This window comes from Trichosurus vulpecula, chromosome 2 (genome assembly GCF_011100635.1).
Source record: "Trichosurus vulpecula isolate mTriVul1 chromosome 2, mTriVul1.pri, whole genome shotgun sequence".
Lineage (NCBI taxonomy): Eukaryota > Metazoa > Chordata > Mammalia > Diprotodontia > Phalangeridae > Trichosurus > Trichosurus vulpecula.
Window position 1 is genome coordinate 219240767 of NC_050574.1, and position 18965 is coordinate 219259731.

General features: G+C 34.9%; 1 protein-coding gene across 3 annotated transcripts in view; it reads right to left on the reverse strand.

Moving 5' to 3' along the window:
- LOC118835676 (sodium channel protein type 9 subunit alpha) overlaps nt 1-16942 on the reverse strand; it is a 101897-nt gene extending 84955 nt beyond the window's left edge. For 2 of the 3 annotated variants that reach the window (XM_036742907.1, XM_036742905.1), the window contains exons 1-7: nt 16685-16942; nt 10640-10758; nt 10173-10262; nt 9468-9596; nt 6929-7020; nt 5727-5939; nt 199-262 (exon numbers count right to left, since the gene is read on the reverse strand). In XM_036742907.1, coding sequence (XP_036598802.1) covers nt 199-262; nt 5727-5939; nt 6929-7020; nt 9468-9596; nt 10173-10262; nt 10640-10758; nt 16685-16942 — 965 coding nt within the window. Of the gene's footprint in view, nt 1-198; nt 263-5726; nt 5940-6717; nt 6810-6928; nt 7021-9467; nt 9597-10172; nt 10263-10639; nt 10759-16684 lie in introns of all 3 variants that reach the window. The other variant, XM_036742906.1, reaches the window with a different exon arrangement.
- Between the last annotated feature and the right edge of the window lie 2023 nt (nt 16943-18965).

An 18965-nucleotide genomic window follows, 5' to 3' on the forward strand; every position in this document is an offset into this window, starting at 1 on the left:
ATAATTTATATCTTATTTCAAGCATCACCTAGATGTATAATTTTCAAGCATGTGATTTTATTATTTTTTATGACTTTTATTCAGTAGAACCTTAGATGAATGACATAACGGGGACCTGGTCATTGGTTCTGGTCCCCAGACTGATTTTCATTGTATGTCCACTTGTAGCTTGTGGAACAAAAATTTGATGTCACTTACCCTGCATCGGTGCTATTTCCACAAAGAAGAGCATCCTTTTGTCCTTCCAAATGATAGAAATAGCCTGTTTAGGAAGAAGATTAAAAAGTATCTTAACTAAATAAGTATGCAGAGTTAATATATCACAAAAGTACAGAGATGGAGGGTGCAAGAAGGAAGACATGAAATGGGCAAAGTTCTATTTTCTGAGGTTGTGACCTCATTTTCTTTTTCCTCTTTGCTGATATTTATTCCTCAGCCTCTTTCCTTAGGTCTGTGTGTGTATGGATATGTGTACATATACACACATACATAAACATACATATACACACATAATATATGCACATTTGTTTGACTATGTACATGTCCACACATGCATATAAATGTGAACAGTCTCTCTACATACATACATGCACATAGTTCATATGTGTAGGTACCAATGAATTCATAGCTCCACTCTCTATGTATTCAAGTTCCCCTCTATCATGCAGGTATGTGAATGTATATATCTGCACTTGTATGTACATGTTCGTGTACACATGCATGTATGGCTATATGTGCAACGTATGTTATATACTATATAATAATAGCATATACATATGTATATCTATATGTGTGTTCACACACACAATTCATTTGAGATTAAAGAGGCTTGAGAGAGAATGAGAATGAACTTTTGAAGGTAAGGAAATCCCTTCTACCAAAATGGCTACATTGGTTATACAAGCTATAGCCTCTTTTTGGCAATAATAATCTTAGAGATTTGTCTAGAGCAGTGAGAAACTAAGGTACTCTCTCAGGGCCACACAGTCAGTGTGCGTCAGGTGCATGACTTAGTCCCAGGTCTTATCTGGCATCAAGGCCCCCTCTATGCTACACTGCCTTGTTTATAGATGTAGAAATAGCTATGCCCATAGACAAAGATATGTAACTCTATTTTCTAGAAAAGATCTGATCATTTCATTCACGGTAGGCTAAAGAATTTTAGTTCCTTAAGCAACAAGGAGCACTGAAAATTTTCTAGCAAGAGAAATAACATGAGCTTTACTATAGATGACTGATAAAGCATACTCTTATTTCTTCCAAATGTATTTAACTAGGTCCAAATCCCATTTAGTTTAATCCAAAAGGAATGAAACTGTAAATGTGGAACTCTAGGCATCTGCAAACCAGGTAGTTAGGAGGTAAGGTGCAAATTCACACTGCTTATTTCCATCAGGCTATAACCAATGACCACATTTTACATAATTATAATTTCAAGGAGTGTGAATTTAAGTTGCAATTCAGGATTAACTGGACCATAAATACTCTAGGATGAGAAAAAATAATTGCTGATCACTAGCAGAAAATCTATCACTGAAATAAAGCTCCTAGATTAAATGCAAAAATGATGAACCAGAGAAATTAGAGTAATTAAAATCGGTCAGAACATTTCATTATAATCCCTAAAAAATATAGTCATTAAGAATCATTTATCATTGGTCCCATGAGAGTTTTAATGAATTAAAAAAATTAACTGCAATATTACTTTTCAAGGAAAAAAGGAAGAGTTGGATATTGCAAAGTGATCTATTAGTAGACAAAAAAAATCAATCCCTTTGAAAGTGCATCAAATCTTTCTGGCCTTAGTGATATTTATGGCATGAAATAAGTGAGGATTTGGTACATCTCTTTCATCTTCACAGTAAGTAGAAGACCATGACTTGAATACCTATAAAAATATAAATTTATTTTAAATGCACTATACAACTCTGTGGGTCCCTAAAATTAACTATTACATCTGTGGGAATACAAGTGACAATGCATCATGCAATGTAAATTCAAAATTAATTTAGTGGAGGCCAAGGATATGGTACTAATTCTATACAAATATACTTGCACAAAAATCTGTCAAACCTAAAGTATCAATGAAATGAGTGGGGAATGACTAAAATTGGGCAAACTTAGACCATTTTGGTCTATTTTGAACAAATCACTGTCAAAACCATTCTTCTATGATGCCCTATTTTCTAGTTTGGATTCAGTTAGAAGATCACAATTAAAAATTAACCATTTAAACATTATTATTTAAAAATTCAAGAACCAACATGGAGAAAATAAGTTGCTAGAAAATTAAGAGGGAAATGCAGACATATAGAGAGAACTTTCTCAGAGCAAATAACAGAATTAGAAATATAGAGGGAAAAAAACTGTCTTGCCCAGTAAGTTTCTAATATAGAAAAACAAATGTCAGTTGGAGATAAGATGAAAGTGTCAAGGGATTATATTAAGTAATTTTTCTTAAGCACAAAACAAAAAGCTTATCTTAAACAACCCTACTGCAACCAAGAATGTTCCCTTTCAAGTCAAGAATATACACACATGTCATATATGCAATATTATATATATATGTTTTATATATGTTAATTTTCACAATGTCTTTTGCCCTCCATGTATTGTTTGCCAGTTATTTATGTTTCCTTTCATTTCTAGGGATCACAGATCTAGTGGAAATATGAAAATGTTATTGTCAGGCTTTGTGCTATTTGAGTATTAGCAGTTCATTATGGAAAGGATTATATGGATTCATTGTGGTGTGGTGGGAAAAGCATTAGAGTAAAAGTATAACCTCTCTAGTCACTCCCAGCACTAAATCAATGCTCCTATGATCCATGTTCAAATCCTGACTCAATTACTTAATCTGTGACTTTTAGTAAATCACTTTAACCTCTTTATGCCTCAGTTCTTCATCTGTAAGATTCAGTACCTTTTAGATATAAATCTATACTCATATAAACTAGGTTCTTACGATATTGGTAATGAGAACATAAGGCAGCTAGGTGGAACAGTAGATAGACTGCTAGATGGTGCAGTGGATAGAGATCTGGACCTGGAGTGAAGAAACGCATCTTCCCGAGTTCAAATCTGGCCTCAGACACTTACTAGCTGTGTCATCTTGGGTAAGTTATTCAACTCAGTTTCCTCATCTGTAAAATGAGCTGGAGAAGGAAATGGCAAACTACTTCAGTATCTCTGCCAAGAAAACCCCAAATGGGGTCACAGAGAATCAGACACGGCTGAAAATGACAGAACAACAACTAGAACACAGGATGAAGTCCACATTCTGTAGATTTTCTCCTCTTTTCAAAAGCTGACCAGTCCACACTGGAAACATTGTTGGTACTATAGCCAGATAGTTTTTTGGTTTTCTCAAATATTTTCATTGAATGGTAATTTTATAAGTTTAGTCATTTTGTTGATGGTGTTTTTCCTTCTTTACTTGTTCTGTTTTTGTTTATATCACTCAAGCTACTAGGGGAGAAGTAAAGCATGATTGCAGTTAAAGGTAAACTGATCACTGGTTATAGGTGAATACATTTTGGGGTGTTGAGTCTCTGAAAAAAAGAACAGAAAATAAAAGGAAAAATGGCATAATCTGATGTTTTTAAATGGAGTCATATCCTGAGGGGTGATATATTGACTATTCAAAGATGAGCCTCTGTTCTAACAGCACATGGCTTTTATAGACTGGGAATTCACAACTGCTCCTTTTGGGGGACTATAGAACTTATCTGAAAAAAATAGCATTACTGACAGGTTCTCAAATCAAAAAGTATCTTGAATATTAAGACAGTGAATCAACCAATTATTCATTTTAACAGTTTTAAATAAGAGCTTAAAGGACAAAGCCACCTAATTCCAACCACCTCATTTTACAGATGAGGAAATGAGGCCTATGGAGGTTAAGTAACTTGTTTAAAGTCACATAGGGAATAAGAGTCCTTACTCTTCATTCTTTTCTTTTTATTCCCATCATGTTCCCCACATCTCAAGTTGGAGTCTCTTTTTCTTTTCACTATTCTCTGACCTATCTTGCCTTTCTTAAACTTCCCTCCATCTCTCCACCTTCATATATTTTTTGTATCTGTGTATTTCTGCATTATGCTCTGTGTCTAAATGTGTTTGTGTGTTCAATCTTTTTTTTTTGTTTGTTCCAAATGAAAATAAGGTTTATGGTATGCTTTTTCCCCATAACCTTTTCTCTGTATTTGAATATTCTTTATGTTATGTCTCTATCATGTGAGATAGTGAGTACTTTCACTCCTCATTTCTTCCTGAGGATAATCACTTATCACTTTCTGCCTTCTAAGAAATCAAAATACAAATAGATAGATAGATAGATACATAGATAGATACATAGATACATAGATAGACCGACAGATAGATAAATGGATGGAGGGATGGATGACAGTCAAAACAAATTCACCTCCAGCCATCTACCTAGCTATTCAACTTTCTTTACAGATAACAGGATTTTGAGAAGACCTTTGTTTCTTCTCCCCTATTAGCATATAAATAATTCTTCCCCAAATAATTCCTTCCATTTGATCAAATATGTATAACTTTCTATGTTTCTTTTGATTCCTAAATTTTCATTCAAAAGTGTCTACTCAATTCTGGTCTTTTCATCTGGGATGCTTAGAAATCATGTATTTCATTAAATATCTCTTTATCTCCTATAGGGTTACACTCTGTTTTGTCTGAGAGACCATTCTTGGTTGTAGGCCTATATCTTTTGCTTTTGGAGATATCATATTCTCCAGACTCCAATCCTTTATATCAACAGTTGCCAAGTCTTGTGGGATCTTGACTGAAACTCTCTGGCACTTGGTTGGGATTCTGGGGGCTTTTCTCTTGTCAGCATTTTGAGGCTGCCCTCTGTATGTACAAATTCTATTCTTAAAAGACCAAATCACGTATCTGATGATGCAACTGAAATTACAGGATCATAGTCTTTGAGCTGGAAGGACCCTTGAAGGACGTGTAGTAAAACCCTTCATTTTATAGGAGGCAAAATGAAATGGAGTCTTGGGTTGTTGCTCAAGATAAAACATCTAATGGGGGCGGGGGGAAGAGCTGAAGAAGGAAAGAAGAGAAGGGAAAGAAAATGGAGAATGGAAAAAAAAACTACACAGTGGATACTATGTGCCAGACACTGTGATAATTGTTTTTTTAACAAATGTTTTTAAACAAATGTTATCTCATTTGATGTTCAAAATAACCCTCAGATCCAGGGGGGTTATTACTACACCTATTTTACAACTAAGGAAACTGAAGGACTAAGAGATTAAGTGAGTTGCCAAGGGCACACTACTATTTAAATGGCTGAGGTCAAATTTGAATTCAAGTCTTTCTCATTCTTGGCTCTGTGCTCTATCCAGTGTGCCACCAGCTGCCTCTCAAATATTATAATAATGAGAAGAAGAAAAAGGAGAGGAAGGAGGGAGAATGAAGAGAGCAGGAGAAAGAAGGGGAGCAAGAAGAAACATATCAAAGGCAGGACTTGAAACCAAGTCCTCTTCTTTCAGAGCTAGTGTTCTTTCCACTGCAGCACACTGCCTTTCTGATTTTTAATCATCAAACATACAAAGGAAGGAAAACACAGATGAGTTGACTGAACTAGTCAATGCATGCGAATAGTTTTGACAGTGCTAGAAACTCAGCATTTCCATATTTTCCACAAGACAACATGCTTTAAGTCTTATTTCGATAATAGCAGCACTTCTTACTTCTGTAATTTTCTGTTCCACAAAGATCATTAATGTTTTCTAGTGTTATATTTTCAACCTCTAGAGGCCATCGCACACACTTATGCCTCAGGTTGCCCATGAACAGCTGCAGCCCAATGAGAGCAAACACACTCAGGCAAAACAAGGTCAAGATCATGACATCAGAAAGCTTCTTCACTGACTGGATCAGGGCCCCCACGATAGTCTTCAGTCCTGAAAACAGAGGTGTTAATGATAGTAAAATCAAGCACCCTACTGTGACAGTACAAAATCACTCTCCCACAAGTTGTAGGAGACATGCAGTATTCCCTTATCAGTGAAGCCATCTTGTTCACATGAATAGTTCAGATAGGTGAGTGTGTAGCTCAATATTTTTGTCTACGTGTTAACTGTGAAGGCTTGATTACAAGTGGGGTAAGATAGTCCCAAATGCTTGTTAGAATGCCAAAAAGAGTAACTGATTTGTTCATGCTTCATCACAAAACTGAGGTAAAGAAAAATCATCACCTTATCAATGCTTTTCAAACAAACTGACTCCCTTTAATTGTACATTAATAATTCAGAAACAAAGATGCTGACATAACATAATAACATGTACATGTTCAGTTAAGAACTTGTTTGTAGAGAAAAAGCATCTTGATAAAACTATGTCATGCAATACCTCATGCTAATACTGTGCCATCTTTTTATTTTCCTAATTCTACTAAGAGCTAAAGTATGAAAATTATTTGAAATTTTCAATCCTGCATGTACATTAAAGGGAAGAATTTTGGAAGGAAAGAAAATTTCAAATGGAGATGCGAGCCAAAGGGCTGCATACCTTCTGCAAAAGTCATGCAATAATTGATTAAACTCAAAGGCTGATTTTGACTCTAAAGCCAGTGCATTGAAAAGTATTTCTCATTAAAAATGTATGGCTCTTTGCTTCCTGATTTTAGGTATTATGAGTAGTGACATCAAAATCAGCCTCGGTGTTTAATCTCACTCTCACCTGGAATGACTGAAATTGTTTTCAACGCTCGGAGAACTCTGAATGTTCTCAACGCTGAGACGTTGCCCAGATCCACAAACTCTGTCACATATCTGTATAGGGGAGTTCACACACAAACACAATGACAACACACTCATACACACACACACAAAAAAACAACCCACAGTTGGAGATATGAAGGGCCTAATGCTTCACACCAACCACTTCTTACCTGGGATTACAGAAATAGTTTTCAAAGCTCTCAAGACTCTGAAAGTTCGAAGAGCTGAAACATTGCCTAGGTTTACAAATTCTGTTAAAAACCTGTAGAATTAAACCAGAGTTATTCAGAATTTAGACAATTTATGTTACTTACCCATGCCTTTTATGAGGACCTTCTTATGCTTTTGAAATTCATTTTTTTAAAAACTCAGTAATATTTTACATGCAGCACAGATGGTGTTTCTTTCATTATCACCAAGGAAATTGATTTTAATAGAGAGAAAACGAACATATAACTATTTATGCATCATGTACCATATAAAATTTATTGAATAGGAATAATTATATGCCTCAAAGAGCTAACAATATGACAACTTAATTTTCTTGAAAAATATTTTTATCTGTAAAAATATACCATATGAAAGCTAGGATATCCTCTTTTATACCCATTCCTGTGCTGAATAGATAGAGCTGAAGAAAGTTAATTTTCAGTATTTTAGTCCTAGTGCATTTTAGGAAATGCCAACTATGAGGGTTTGATTAAAAAGAGAAAAGTCTCAGCACAGAACACTCTAAATATGCTACCATTTCAAATACCAATAAAGAACATCTTAAAACTACTGTTTCGTTTGAAATTAAAACAGAAAGAATATTAAAAAGGAGTGTGAGTATGGATATACAGATTGTCACAAAAGCTTGGTATTAGTGCAGTTTTAAGCTGTGTGTATCTATGCATATGTGTATATGGGCATGTAGTATTTAGAGGGAACACCTCATAATGTATATTTATTAATACACACAGTGTTCCAAAGGCCTAAGGAAAATTTAAATTATTAAAGCATGCATACATATATGCATACATTTATATATATATGCAGCATGCATGTGCACACAAAATGTTCATGCCAATAACATGCATGCACCCCATATGCACACATATGAAAATGTATAGTGTCATGTGTATACACATTGTGTATATATAAAATCACACAACACAATTTTCATGCATCATGCATATATACACCTATTATATGTATGACATATATATAATATGGAAATGTATTATGATGTGTTAGTACACACAAATAATATACATGTTTGCATGTATATGTATGACCATATATGCAAAAAATTATATATGTAGCATTCATGTGTACATGCTTGCTGTGTGTGTGTATGTACATACACACATACATACATGTATGCATGCTTTAATAGTCTAAAACTGCACTGAGACTTTTGGAACACCCTATATATAGATATGTACATACCCACATTCCTGTTAAATATACTTTCATTTCCAAATGAAGTGATATACTGTGATGTTTTCTTGTTATTTTATTATGTGTTATATATATATATATATATATATATATATATATATATATATATATATATATATATATATATATATACAGGAATGTGCTGGAGCCAGCTCAAAGCAGTTTGCAAAAATCAACTGATAAATTTTCAATGTGAGCATTTATAACTTGGAAACTGGCAAATGCTGAAAATCAGGCATTGATTTATTGTTTTGTGAATTGTCTAGAACTCTAGACTTAAGAGAGTGATGGAAAGAATGTCAAAACTTAGAAGTGGGTTGTGGGCACATTTCCCACCCTGGAGAGCCAGTTGTTAAACATTTACAAGTCTGTGTACGTCTGAGTTTTTTAGTTAAGAAGCCGAGCCTCCAACATTGTATCCCAATCAACTGATTAACCAATAAGCATTTATTAAGCACCAATTATGTGGCAGATACTACATTAGAGACTGGGGATATAAAGACAAAAAGAAACAGTATTTGACCCCAAGTTGCTTACATTCTATAGAGGGATACCTACACAACATAAATACAGGGTACTTATTTTGAGGAGGATAGCACTAGTAGCTTGGGGGAGCTCAAGCCTATATACAAATACCATATACATATATACACATGTATTTAAACATCCGTAGGTATATGATACATGCTATACATGCATGTATACATGTATACACATATACAAAGAGTGAGAATGAGAAAGACAAAGATAGAGATTAGCGTTTAAGCTCATCCCAGCTGCTCCTGATGCCCATCCTCCCCCAAAATCTTATCACATTTATTTATGTACATGTATCCCCCCCAGAGAATGTAATCACTCTATGCTTACAACTCCACAACTATTATTGTTTTTTTCCTTCTTATTTGTAGTGCCTCATAAAATGTCCGGCACATAGTTGCTTCATAAATGCTTATTTGGAATGACTGATTCAGAGGGATACCTGTTGGAGAGACTTCCCTTCTTATTAAAATATTTTGTCTTGAATTTTTATGCATTTATTGGTACCCAAACAATGTGCCTAGTTAAATTTTTCGGTAGATTGATTTTCCAGTTTTGTATATGAACCTGAACAGTGTAACCTATGCATTACTCTTTTAGCTAAGAAAAATGGATAAAGCCTAGTTCCTACTTTTCTTTAGAATCAGATTCTGAAAATTAAATACAAATAACTTGAAGATCTTTGGGAGATATACACGTAATTTCAAAATAAAAATTGATAATACTTACGCAAAACAAATGACAATGAAGTCAAGCCAGTTCCAGGGATCACGAAGGAAAGTAAATGGCCCTATACAGAATCCTCTTGCAAGGATTTTTACCAGTGATTCAAAAGTATATATTCCCGTGAAAGTGTACCTGAGGGTAAGTATCCAAAAGAGCATTACAACCCCAAATAGCATAACATCTGTGACCAAAGGAGCTGGAATTGGTGTGAATCTATATAAATAATTTCCCTAGAGTAGAAACCTAACACTCAAGACATTCTATGGGATCACTGTAGTATTCATTTTTTTCTGTTAAAATGGGCCACAGCCAAAGATGGGCAATCTATTGAATATGCTGTTAGTTTCATCACCAAGGAAGACTGTAAACTTCTCTATAACTTAGTACATTGTTTTAGAGTTATAGGCAACAAATGTATCACCCTCTGGCCAAATTGATGATGAGCCTCTCTGAACCTAACCAACTTGGTCCTTGTTTCACAGCATCACAAGCTTAGATCCCATGAAGTACTCTCTGAGTAGTTCAATGACATCTATAATAATCCTCATTTCTCAAAGGCAAAAAAAGTATAACAGCTATAAAACTGTAACATAAAGAGAGATGAACACCAAGATAATGACTTCCCTAAAGGGATAAAGAACATTCTAGCTCAGAATAAATTAAGGAATATTCAGCATTTAAAATCTGCATTTTGGGGGGCAAACTTACTCAACATTCTTTGTCCAGTCTGGAGGGTTACTCATCGTCATAAATATACAATTAGTCAGGATGGTACACATGATGAGCATGCTGAATAAGGTAGGTCAGAATCAAGGAATGTAGTATAATAAGCCGTATTAGATACATTATATGCATTCAATTAAGACAATTGTCTAAATTAATGAAAATTTAAAATCTCTGGTGAAATACTTTTCCCACAAAGATCCTCTTTCCCCCACCTTACACAGTTGTGTATATACAGTGCTAAATATTTGCACAGTCTCTAAATGCTGACTTAATCTCTATGTAAATGCATATCTGGAAATATATTGGATTCAATCAAGTGGAAAAATTAAAACAAGTGATTTTTTCAAAGTAGAAAAGCATCATTTGAAGATTGAAAGAGAATTCTATTCATTCAGTAAAAGTTGGTTTTTAAAAGAAACACACTCAAAAAAGTCACTAGAAAAGGATATGAATGAACCAAAATCTTAATAGAAATTCTTCTAATCAGGTTGAAAGGTGTTAAAATGTACAAGGCAGAGGTGGCACTGAATCGGAAAATTGTTTTCCCTCTATTCAATACTATGAATGTCTGTAGGAGAAAAATGAATATGGTGTGAAATTGAAAATTAAAAATTTAAATTAATTACATTGCTTTTATTTCTTCATGACAATGTGTTTCAATCATTGACAGTCTCCCAACCTATGGGTAGTGTAGATTAAGGAATACTGGATGAACACCAGCTATCACACTAACAATAGTAACAGTTGACATTTTTATAGTGCTTTAAAGTTTGCAAAATAGGTTGTCTACATCATTCCACTTGATTAGCTAGTGTTGGGACCTTGAGCAAGTGCCCTTTTCTCTCTAGGTTCCAGTTCCTATATCTATAAAATGAAGGGACTGAACAAGATAGTAATTAAGGAGAACTTCCATCGGTACCCTGATTCCTTTTACTGATATTGACTGATATGCCCTTATATTTCAAATCAGTTTTGATGACTTGTGGTTAAAGTGATTATATTTAAATTTATCATGCAACTTTCTTCTCTGCTAGTATGGCATATTCAGATAAACCAACTAGATTTTAGCCATATACCTATCAATGGGCCAGAACAGAGAGCTGTACTTTTGAAGGAAAAATATATGCTGAATTTTCATGAAAATTAAAGTTAAGTAAAATCAAGATGCAATGGTATATTGCTATTCTTGGGGTGAATTATGGGAAGAAAATTTTCTTCCTTATTTGAAAAACTAATCAGATGTAGGATTCCAAGTATCATTGAAATCATAATATATTAAGTTAATGCAGGGGCAGCCAGGTGGTGCAGTGAGTAGAGCATCGGCCCTGGAGTCAGGAGGACCTGAGTTCAAATCCGGCTTCAGACACTTGACACACTTACTAGCTGTGTGACCTTGGGCAAGTCACTTAACCCCAATTGCCCTGCCTTCCCCCCTGCAAAAAAATAAAAAAATTTAAAAAATGATGCTTAATGAAAAAATGGCAGCATTATATATACTATTAGAGAATAGCTATATGAAAAGCCAATAAAAGCTTTCTATATGGCTAGATTAATAGTAAAAGTAATTTTTCTTCTTAATGATGTACCTTAAATCTAACATCTATGTAAAATTAAAATTTCATAGACTCATGGTATTTTACAGATGGTTGGATTGCCTTAGACCAGACACCTTCTTTTTCAGATGAAGAAAATGAGATTAAATTTCTTAACCAACTTTATTTGGCTAGTTGTCTTAAGAGAAAATCAAATAATACTAATTGGACAGAAAGTACTTAAACATATTAATATACTGATAAAAATACAACAAATGTAATATTCACAATAAAAATATTTACACTTAACCTCTTCTCTAAGAAAATATATTCCTACTACACAATCCCTGAAATCATTGAGAATGGTGTAAGGGTAAGATTTATCATTTTAAAAATTTTCATCTTTTGGTTATTTTCTTCCCCTTTCTTCACCAGACTTCTCTTGTTTCCAATTTGATGAGAATGATAAAGAGCATACTGGGAAAGGTTGTTGGAATAGAATCACATAGTGTCATATCATGAAGGGACATTTGAAATTACCTAGTCCATCTCTCTCTTGTTAAAAGGGAGTCAGCCTGTTTCCCAGAGAATAGAAACCTTTCCCTAAGTAATCATTATCTTACTACCAGTCTCATTTCAGGCACTACTTCTACTTTCAAGTCTTCCCTGATCCTACCTCCTTCTTCCTGAAGTTCAAATCTGGCCTCAGACAATGACTAGCTGTGTGACTCTGGGCAAATCACTTAACTCTGTTTGCCTGAGTTCTTCATCTGTAAAATTAGGTGGAGAAGGAAATGGCAAAGCACTCCAATATCTCTGCCAAGAAAACCCATATGGAGTCACAGAAATTTGGACACAACTGAAAAATAACTGAACTCCTCTTCATATGCCTCAATATTTATATATTTATATATGTACTGTATCCTCCACTAGAATATGGTTTCTTGAGGACAAGAGCTGTTTAATTTTTGTCTTTTTTATGCCTGCCACCATAACAATGCTTTGTATACCGCAATTGCTTAATAAATGTTTCCTGGACTGCTGACAAAGCAAAAAAAAATCCCTATCAGCAGATTAATTTCACTGTAACCCAAACAACATCTCTTCCATCATACGCCTTTCAATTTATTTCTTGGGTCATAACACTTGTAAAATGAGAATCAGCTGAGGTAAAAAATTGCTAACTCCAGCTTTAATGGACAAATCATTCACAATATAGTCCTTACCCCATGGTACCACAGTCTTCTACAGTCAAACACAAGTATGTAGTAATCAGCAAGCTTGCTCTATATTACCATTTCAATAGTGTGAGCTGATTAGACTAGAGACAACACATTAACAATATAGTTGTTGTTATTAACAATAATAACAGGCGATACAGCAGATAGAGTGCCAGGCCTGAAAGTCAGGAAGACCTGAGTTCAAATTCGGCCTCAGATACTTACAGGTCACGTAACCCTAGGCAAGTGACTTAACCCTGTTTGCCTCAGCTTCCTCATCTATAAAATGAGCTAGAAAAGGAAATGGCAAACTACTCCAGTATCTTTGCCAAGGAAACCTCAAATGGGGTCATGAAAAGTCAGACATGACTGGAACTACTGAACAATAATGACAGAAAACATCATCATCATCACCATCATCATCATCATTATATCCTCTTGATAGATCAGGGTTCTTGATCCAATTTTCTATTTCCCATCTCTAGGAACTTCAGTTATGGTGTTACATTATTTTCTTTTCGATATCATATAAAAACACTAGGTAACTTTCCATATTCAAAAAGGAAAAGAGCTTTACTGTCCTAATGTCTATATGGACTATGAACCTAATGAGATTGGTTAAGATTTCATTTCAATGACCTTGAATGATTTTATCTCATTACAAAACAGTCATAATTATTCATCTCTACCTTTTAATATATTATTCTATCAAGATTCAAATCATTGCAGTTGCTAAAAGGAAACATACTGACACTTCCAGCTTCTCCACTGTTTCTTCTAAAATGCTTTCTAAATTTAAATATTTGTTTTTTAAATGTTTTCAGGTCTTTCTATGATGTATGAGTTTTCCTTTCTAAATAATGTGCTAGGTTTGTGCTTCCTTTTAAGTTAAATTGTCATCTTATGACCTGTCATCTAATTTGTTGCTCCCCACCACCACAAATATTGTGCTTATGTTTGTCCTGCCATAAAACAACATTTATTCTGCATGCTAAAACACACATTTGGGCCAGACTTTATAGAGAGTAATTCATAGATTTTTAGTGCTTGGCTACCAGAAGCTGATACTTAACCTCTTCAAAATTCCCTAGAAAATTCATTTTTTAATCACTAGACAAAAAACAATCATACCTCCTCCAACAGGTTTTTGGGGGTAACAATCAACATGGTTGTAGAACATTTTATTGCAATTTGGATGGAAAACCGAAAATTTATAAATATAAATTCATTATCCTTACTCAGAATGTAAACAATGCTCTATTTTCCTTCTTTCATTTGGTAACAAGGATTTTCCTTTTTAAACAGATTTAAAATTTCATGGATATAGGGAGTTGTTGTGTGGAAAATCTTCTACTTGGTGCTGCCTCTCAACTTTTCTGCAATTTAAATAGTCTTGGAGATTCTAAGATCATTTAACACACAAACTGTAACAAAACATTAACTAGATTAAATACAAGAGTATATCTAAACCATTAGATATATGCTTAAATTTAATCTCTAACCATTTTAGAAATTCTTGGTGTTTATATTTTTTTATTTTACCTTGCATAATTTTCTTCCTGCTCAGTTTAAAATGCTTCCTTAAGGTCTAGTCCATGGATTTCTGCATCATTAACAATAAGGCAAAAAAATCACTCTATGCTCTTTGCTCTAGAAAAGGGATGCATGCTGCACAATTTCTATGACATATAATGAAGAATCTATTTTTTAAAGTGAGGGGCTGCATTTTGCAAGCCTCTTTGAAAATATTTTCATGCTGTACTCAATCATCATGATGCTCATAATAGCTAATATTTGTCTACTTTAAGGTTTGCAAAGTGCTTTACAAATATCTCATTTGAGCCTCACAATAAACCTATGAGGTAGACTCTTATTAATCCCATTTACAGATGAGGGAACTGAGGCAGACAGAGTTCAATTGATTTGCCCAGGGTCACATAACTAGCAAGTATTTGAGGCTAGATTTGAATGTGGGTCTTCCTGAATCCTACTCAAGCACTCAAAACATTGCACTAGCTCCCTCTACAAAACAACTGGCTCAGATGTCCTTTTAGCTTTGAGCTCTGATTTCTTTCTCCACAGCACCTCTCTGTATGTCCCCTTCTCTCCACTCACACAATCACTGTTCTAATTCAGCTCTCATCAACTCTCACTCAATAAGATCCTAATGGACCTCCCTTCCTAAGGTATTATGTACTCAAATCCACCTTCCAACATAGCTTCCAAAGCGGGTTTTGTAAAATATATGTCTGTGTCTCCCTCTTATTCCATAAACCCCCTTGCCTTCTTGTTAGCTCTATGGATCAAATAAAAATATATCTGGCATTTGAAGCTCTTCACAACCTTGCCCGTGTCTGTATCCCCAGGATTTTATGCAAACACTTTATGATCAAACAACATTGTTTACTTGGGGTTCCTCACACTTTATGCTCCACCTCCCCACTTCATGCTTTTGTACGGTCTCTCATGACTTGAATGCTCTCTCTCCTCACCTCTACCTTATAGAATTACTAGCTTCCTTTAAGACTCAGTTCTAATGTGACCCTCTGCAAGAGGATCTTTCTAAGTCCCTCAAACTGCTGATCCCTCCATCCTATAAAATTACCTTGTTTCTACCCTGCATCTTATATACCTATTTATGTCATGTTGTCTCTCCCATTAGAATGTAAGCTTCTTGAAGGCAGGGACTCTTTCTGCTTTCCTGTATATCCCCAAGTGCTAATCACAGTACTTGACACATGCTAAGTACTATAATATACTTAGATACATGCTATATTACTATACTATATATACTATAATAGATGCCATTTATATTATAATGAATGCTTATTGATAGTTTATACTAATCGATCAGATTGAAAAAAAGAAAAGGCAAGCAATACATCATTTTGGCCAACTCACTATGAATTCCTCATAATATCTAGATATTGAGTGTTTTATTCTTCCTGACTGGTGCTCCCAGATGCCACATTGGGTTCTCTCCTGTGTCCCATTCCCACAAGGTTTTATTCTTAATTAGCCAGCAGTAGAGAGCAATCTGAAACTAATCCCTACTTTTGATAATGGTTTAAGGTAATTCCTAAGGTCATGTGTATTTTAATAGGGAACCACTGAAAACAAAGGAATGATAAATACTTTAAAGGGTTAATTTGAAATAATTGAATTGAAGACTCTGTGAATAATGTGAGATATTTAGGGACAATATACATCCTTGCTTCCTGGGCACCTTGAAGTTTTAGTTCAATACCCACCTTCTACAAGGAGCCTTTGTCGGTCCTCAATCTAAGTGCCTTCCTTCTACAATCATCTCCAACTCTTCCTATATATTTTCTGCATATTGTCTAATCCACTTGACTAGGAGTTACTGGATAGCAGGAACTACTTTTTGCCTTTCTTTGTATTCTAACAACTTAGTACAGTGCCTGACACACAGCAGGTGCTTAATAAATGCTTACTTAATGACTGATTGAATGAGTGGATGAGCCCTACTCAAAGCCCTAGCTCATTACTGATTCTTACTATCCCGCTTCGTCTAAGTTCTGAATGGAACTTAGCAGTCCTGTTACTTCTCTCTCACAAATACTCATTAATAAATTATTGCATTTACAGTGAAGATTCATACCATTAATATAAACTCCTCCCACCTCCATCTTCATCAAATTCCCTAATCTTAATTTAAAATTTCTTCCTGTATGGAGAGTGAAACCAAAACATTATCTTTTGGGTTACAGTAAATACTCACTTTTTTATCCATGTAGTATGGGTCCATATCTTCCAAGGGCTCTGACACCATCCCTGGAGGAATGTCCCCATAAATAAATGGAAGCTGTTTACCAGCTTCCAAGTCACTACTTGGCTTTGGGCCTTCTTCTTCCTCATCTGTTTTCTCCTCTTTAGGTTCCTTAGATTTTCCTTCAGTAATGCGTTGTTCAATGAGTGCAAGAGACTGTCTGGTGAAGTAGACAAAGCTCTCAGGTCCTGGAGGAGGCAACATTGCCATCTTTTCATCCTGTAAATGTTAATTCTCTTTCTTTTCTTTATATAAGAGGCCTGCATGAGATAGGGTAGGAGGTAAGAGCAGAAAATATTCATGAAATCAAGTTAATATTTTAATTATAACCAAAAAAGCACCATTTTCCCAAAATATGAAGTATCATATATACATTTAAAACTAGGATTGGGAGCTTCAAGTGAATTCTCCACTAAACTTGACTTTAAAGCTGAAAGCAAATGAAATCAACCCAAAGTTCACACATTATTATGGTTTGTGATTATTTCCCTTCAGATCAGGAGACTGTAACCTCTGTGAATTATTTAAAATGATAATATTTCACTCTAATTTATTTCCTTTATAATCCCTCAAAATTTTGATTTTGCATATATTTTATTAATATATCTCCACTAACCTACTTTATTAAACTTTAACCTCTTGATGGCTTAGCTACAAATTATTGCATTGTACTATGGTATCATTTTAGGTGTAACTGTAGGTGTCTATCATTCACAGAGTAGAGGGGCCCCTTCAGAGAATACTGTGAGCTAATGAACATAAAGGTCGGTATCAGACCCCAAGCTCCTAAATACGCAAATTCTGGAAAACCAGCACTGTTAGATCTTGAACTCAACTGATGACCTAGAATTAGCCTATTCACTTGCTGTTTTTTTTTTTTTTGGTGGGGGATGTTGGGTCCCTCTCCATCCTTTCTTACATACCTTTCCCTTTCCCAATTCCCCATAGCCCATTTGCCACAGCTGCCAAACTAGTAATTTGTATGCATAAATCTGGTAATGTCATTTTTCTGTTGGAAATTATGAAGCAGATCTTTACAGTCTGCCTAGTCAAGTTTCATATCCTTATTCAGACATTGAACCCCCCTTACCCTTCTCTGACATTCTTCCCCTTCACATACTTTATGCTCCAACCAAATAACTAGTCTCCCTCATATTCCTCATACAAGTGTTCTGTGCCCATTGATTGCTAGGGTTCAGGACCTCAAAGAGTCACTTTGGGGACAACCGGGAAGGGACTCAAGAAGAGTACCCCATAATATTGCTATTGTTGGTCTTGTCATACATAGTCACCATTGCTTGGTCCTTAGGTATATTCCATTCCTGAGGTCTTAAGTATTTCACAGTGCTGCTCAATGCACAAGACTTTACTCAGGGACATTAACAGCTCAAGGGAACATAGACAGAGACATTCAGGGAAAGACACCCAGGTAACCAGACTCCCCAGAGCTGCCCTGCTCTGCCACTGCAAAGTGTCACCTGACTTTCTTGCTTTCTCCTTCCTTCCAAAACACATCATCCAACCACCACAATAGAATGGACCAACATGAAAGCCAGTCTAAATATCCAGACTCTTTATGCTTTCTATGTTCTGCCTACAGACACCTTCAGAGTAGGAGAGGAGCTGATGCCCCCATTATGTTAGTTAGCAGTAACTTTTGATTTCTTGCTCCACAAATCAACTATCTTTCTGACTGTAGTTACACCCTGAGCTTTCTGACTGCTACATCTTTACTCATGGTGTTCCCTGTACCTTGAATTCACTCCCTAGCTGAATTCCTATCAGTATTTTAAAATACAGATAAAAAAGTTACCCATCAGTTCTATGGATAGGAGAAAAAGTTTATGATCAAATGAAGAATACAGAGGATCCAGGAAAAAAATGACTGATTATATAAAATTATTATTTTTTTTTACACAAAGAAATCTAATAAGCTAAGACAAAAAGGGAAACTAATTGGGAAAAAAATTTTTTTGCAGAAGTTTCCCTGATAAAGGTCTCATATCCAAGATACATAAGGAGCCAATTCAATCTATAAGAATAAGAGTCATTACTCAATTGACAAATGGTTTAAGAAAAAACAGTTCTCGGTAGTTCGATTGGTATGGCACTGAAAAGATAGATTAATTTAGGTAAAATTGTCATTTTTATTATATTAGCTCGGCCTAACCATGAGCAACTGATATTTTTCCATTTATTTAGATCTGATTTTATTTGCGTGAAAAGTGTGTCA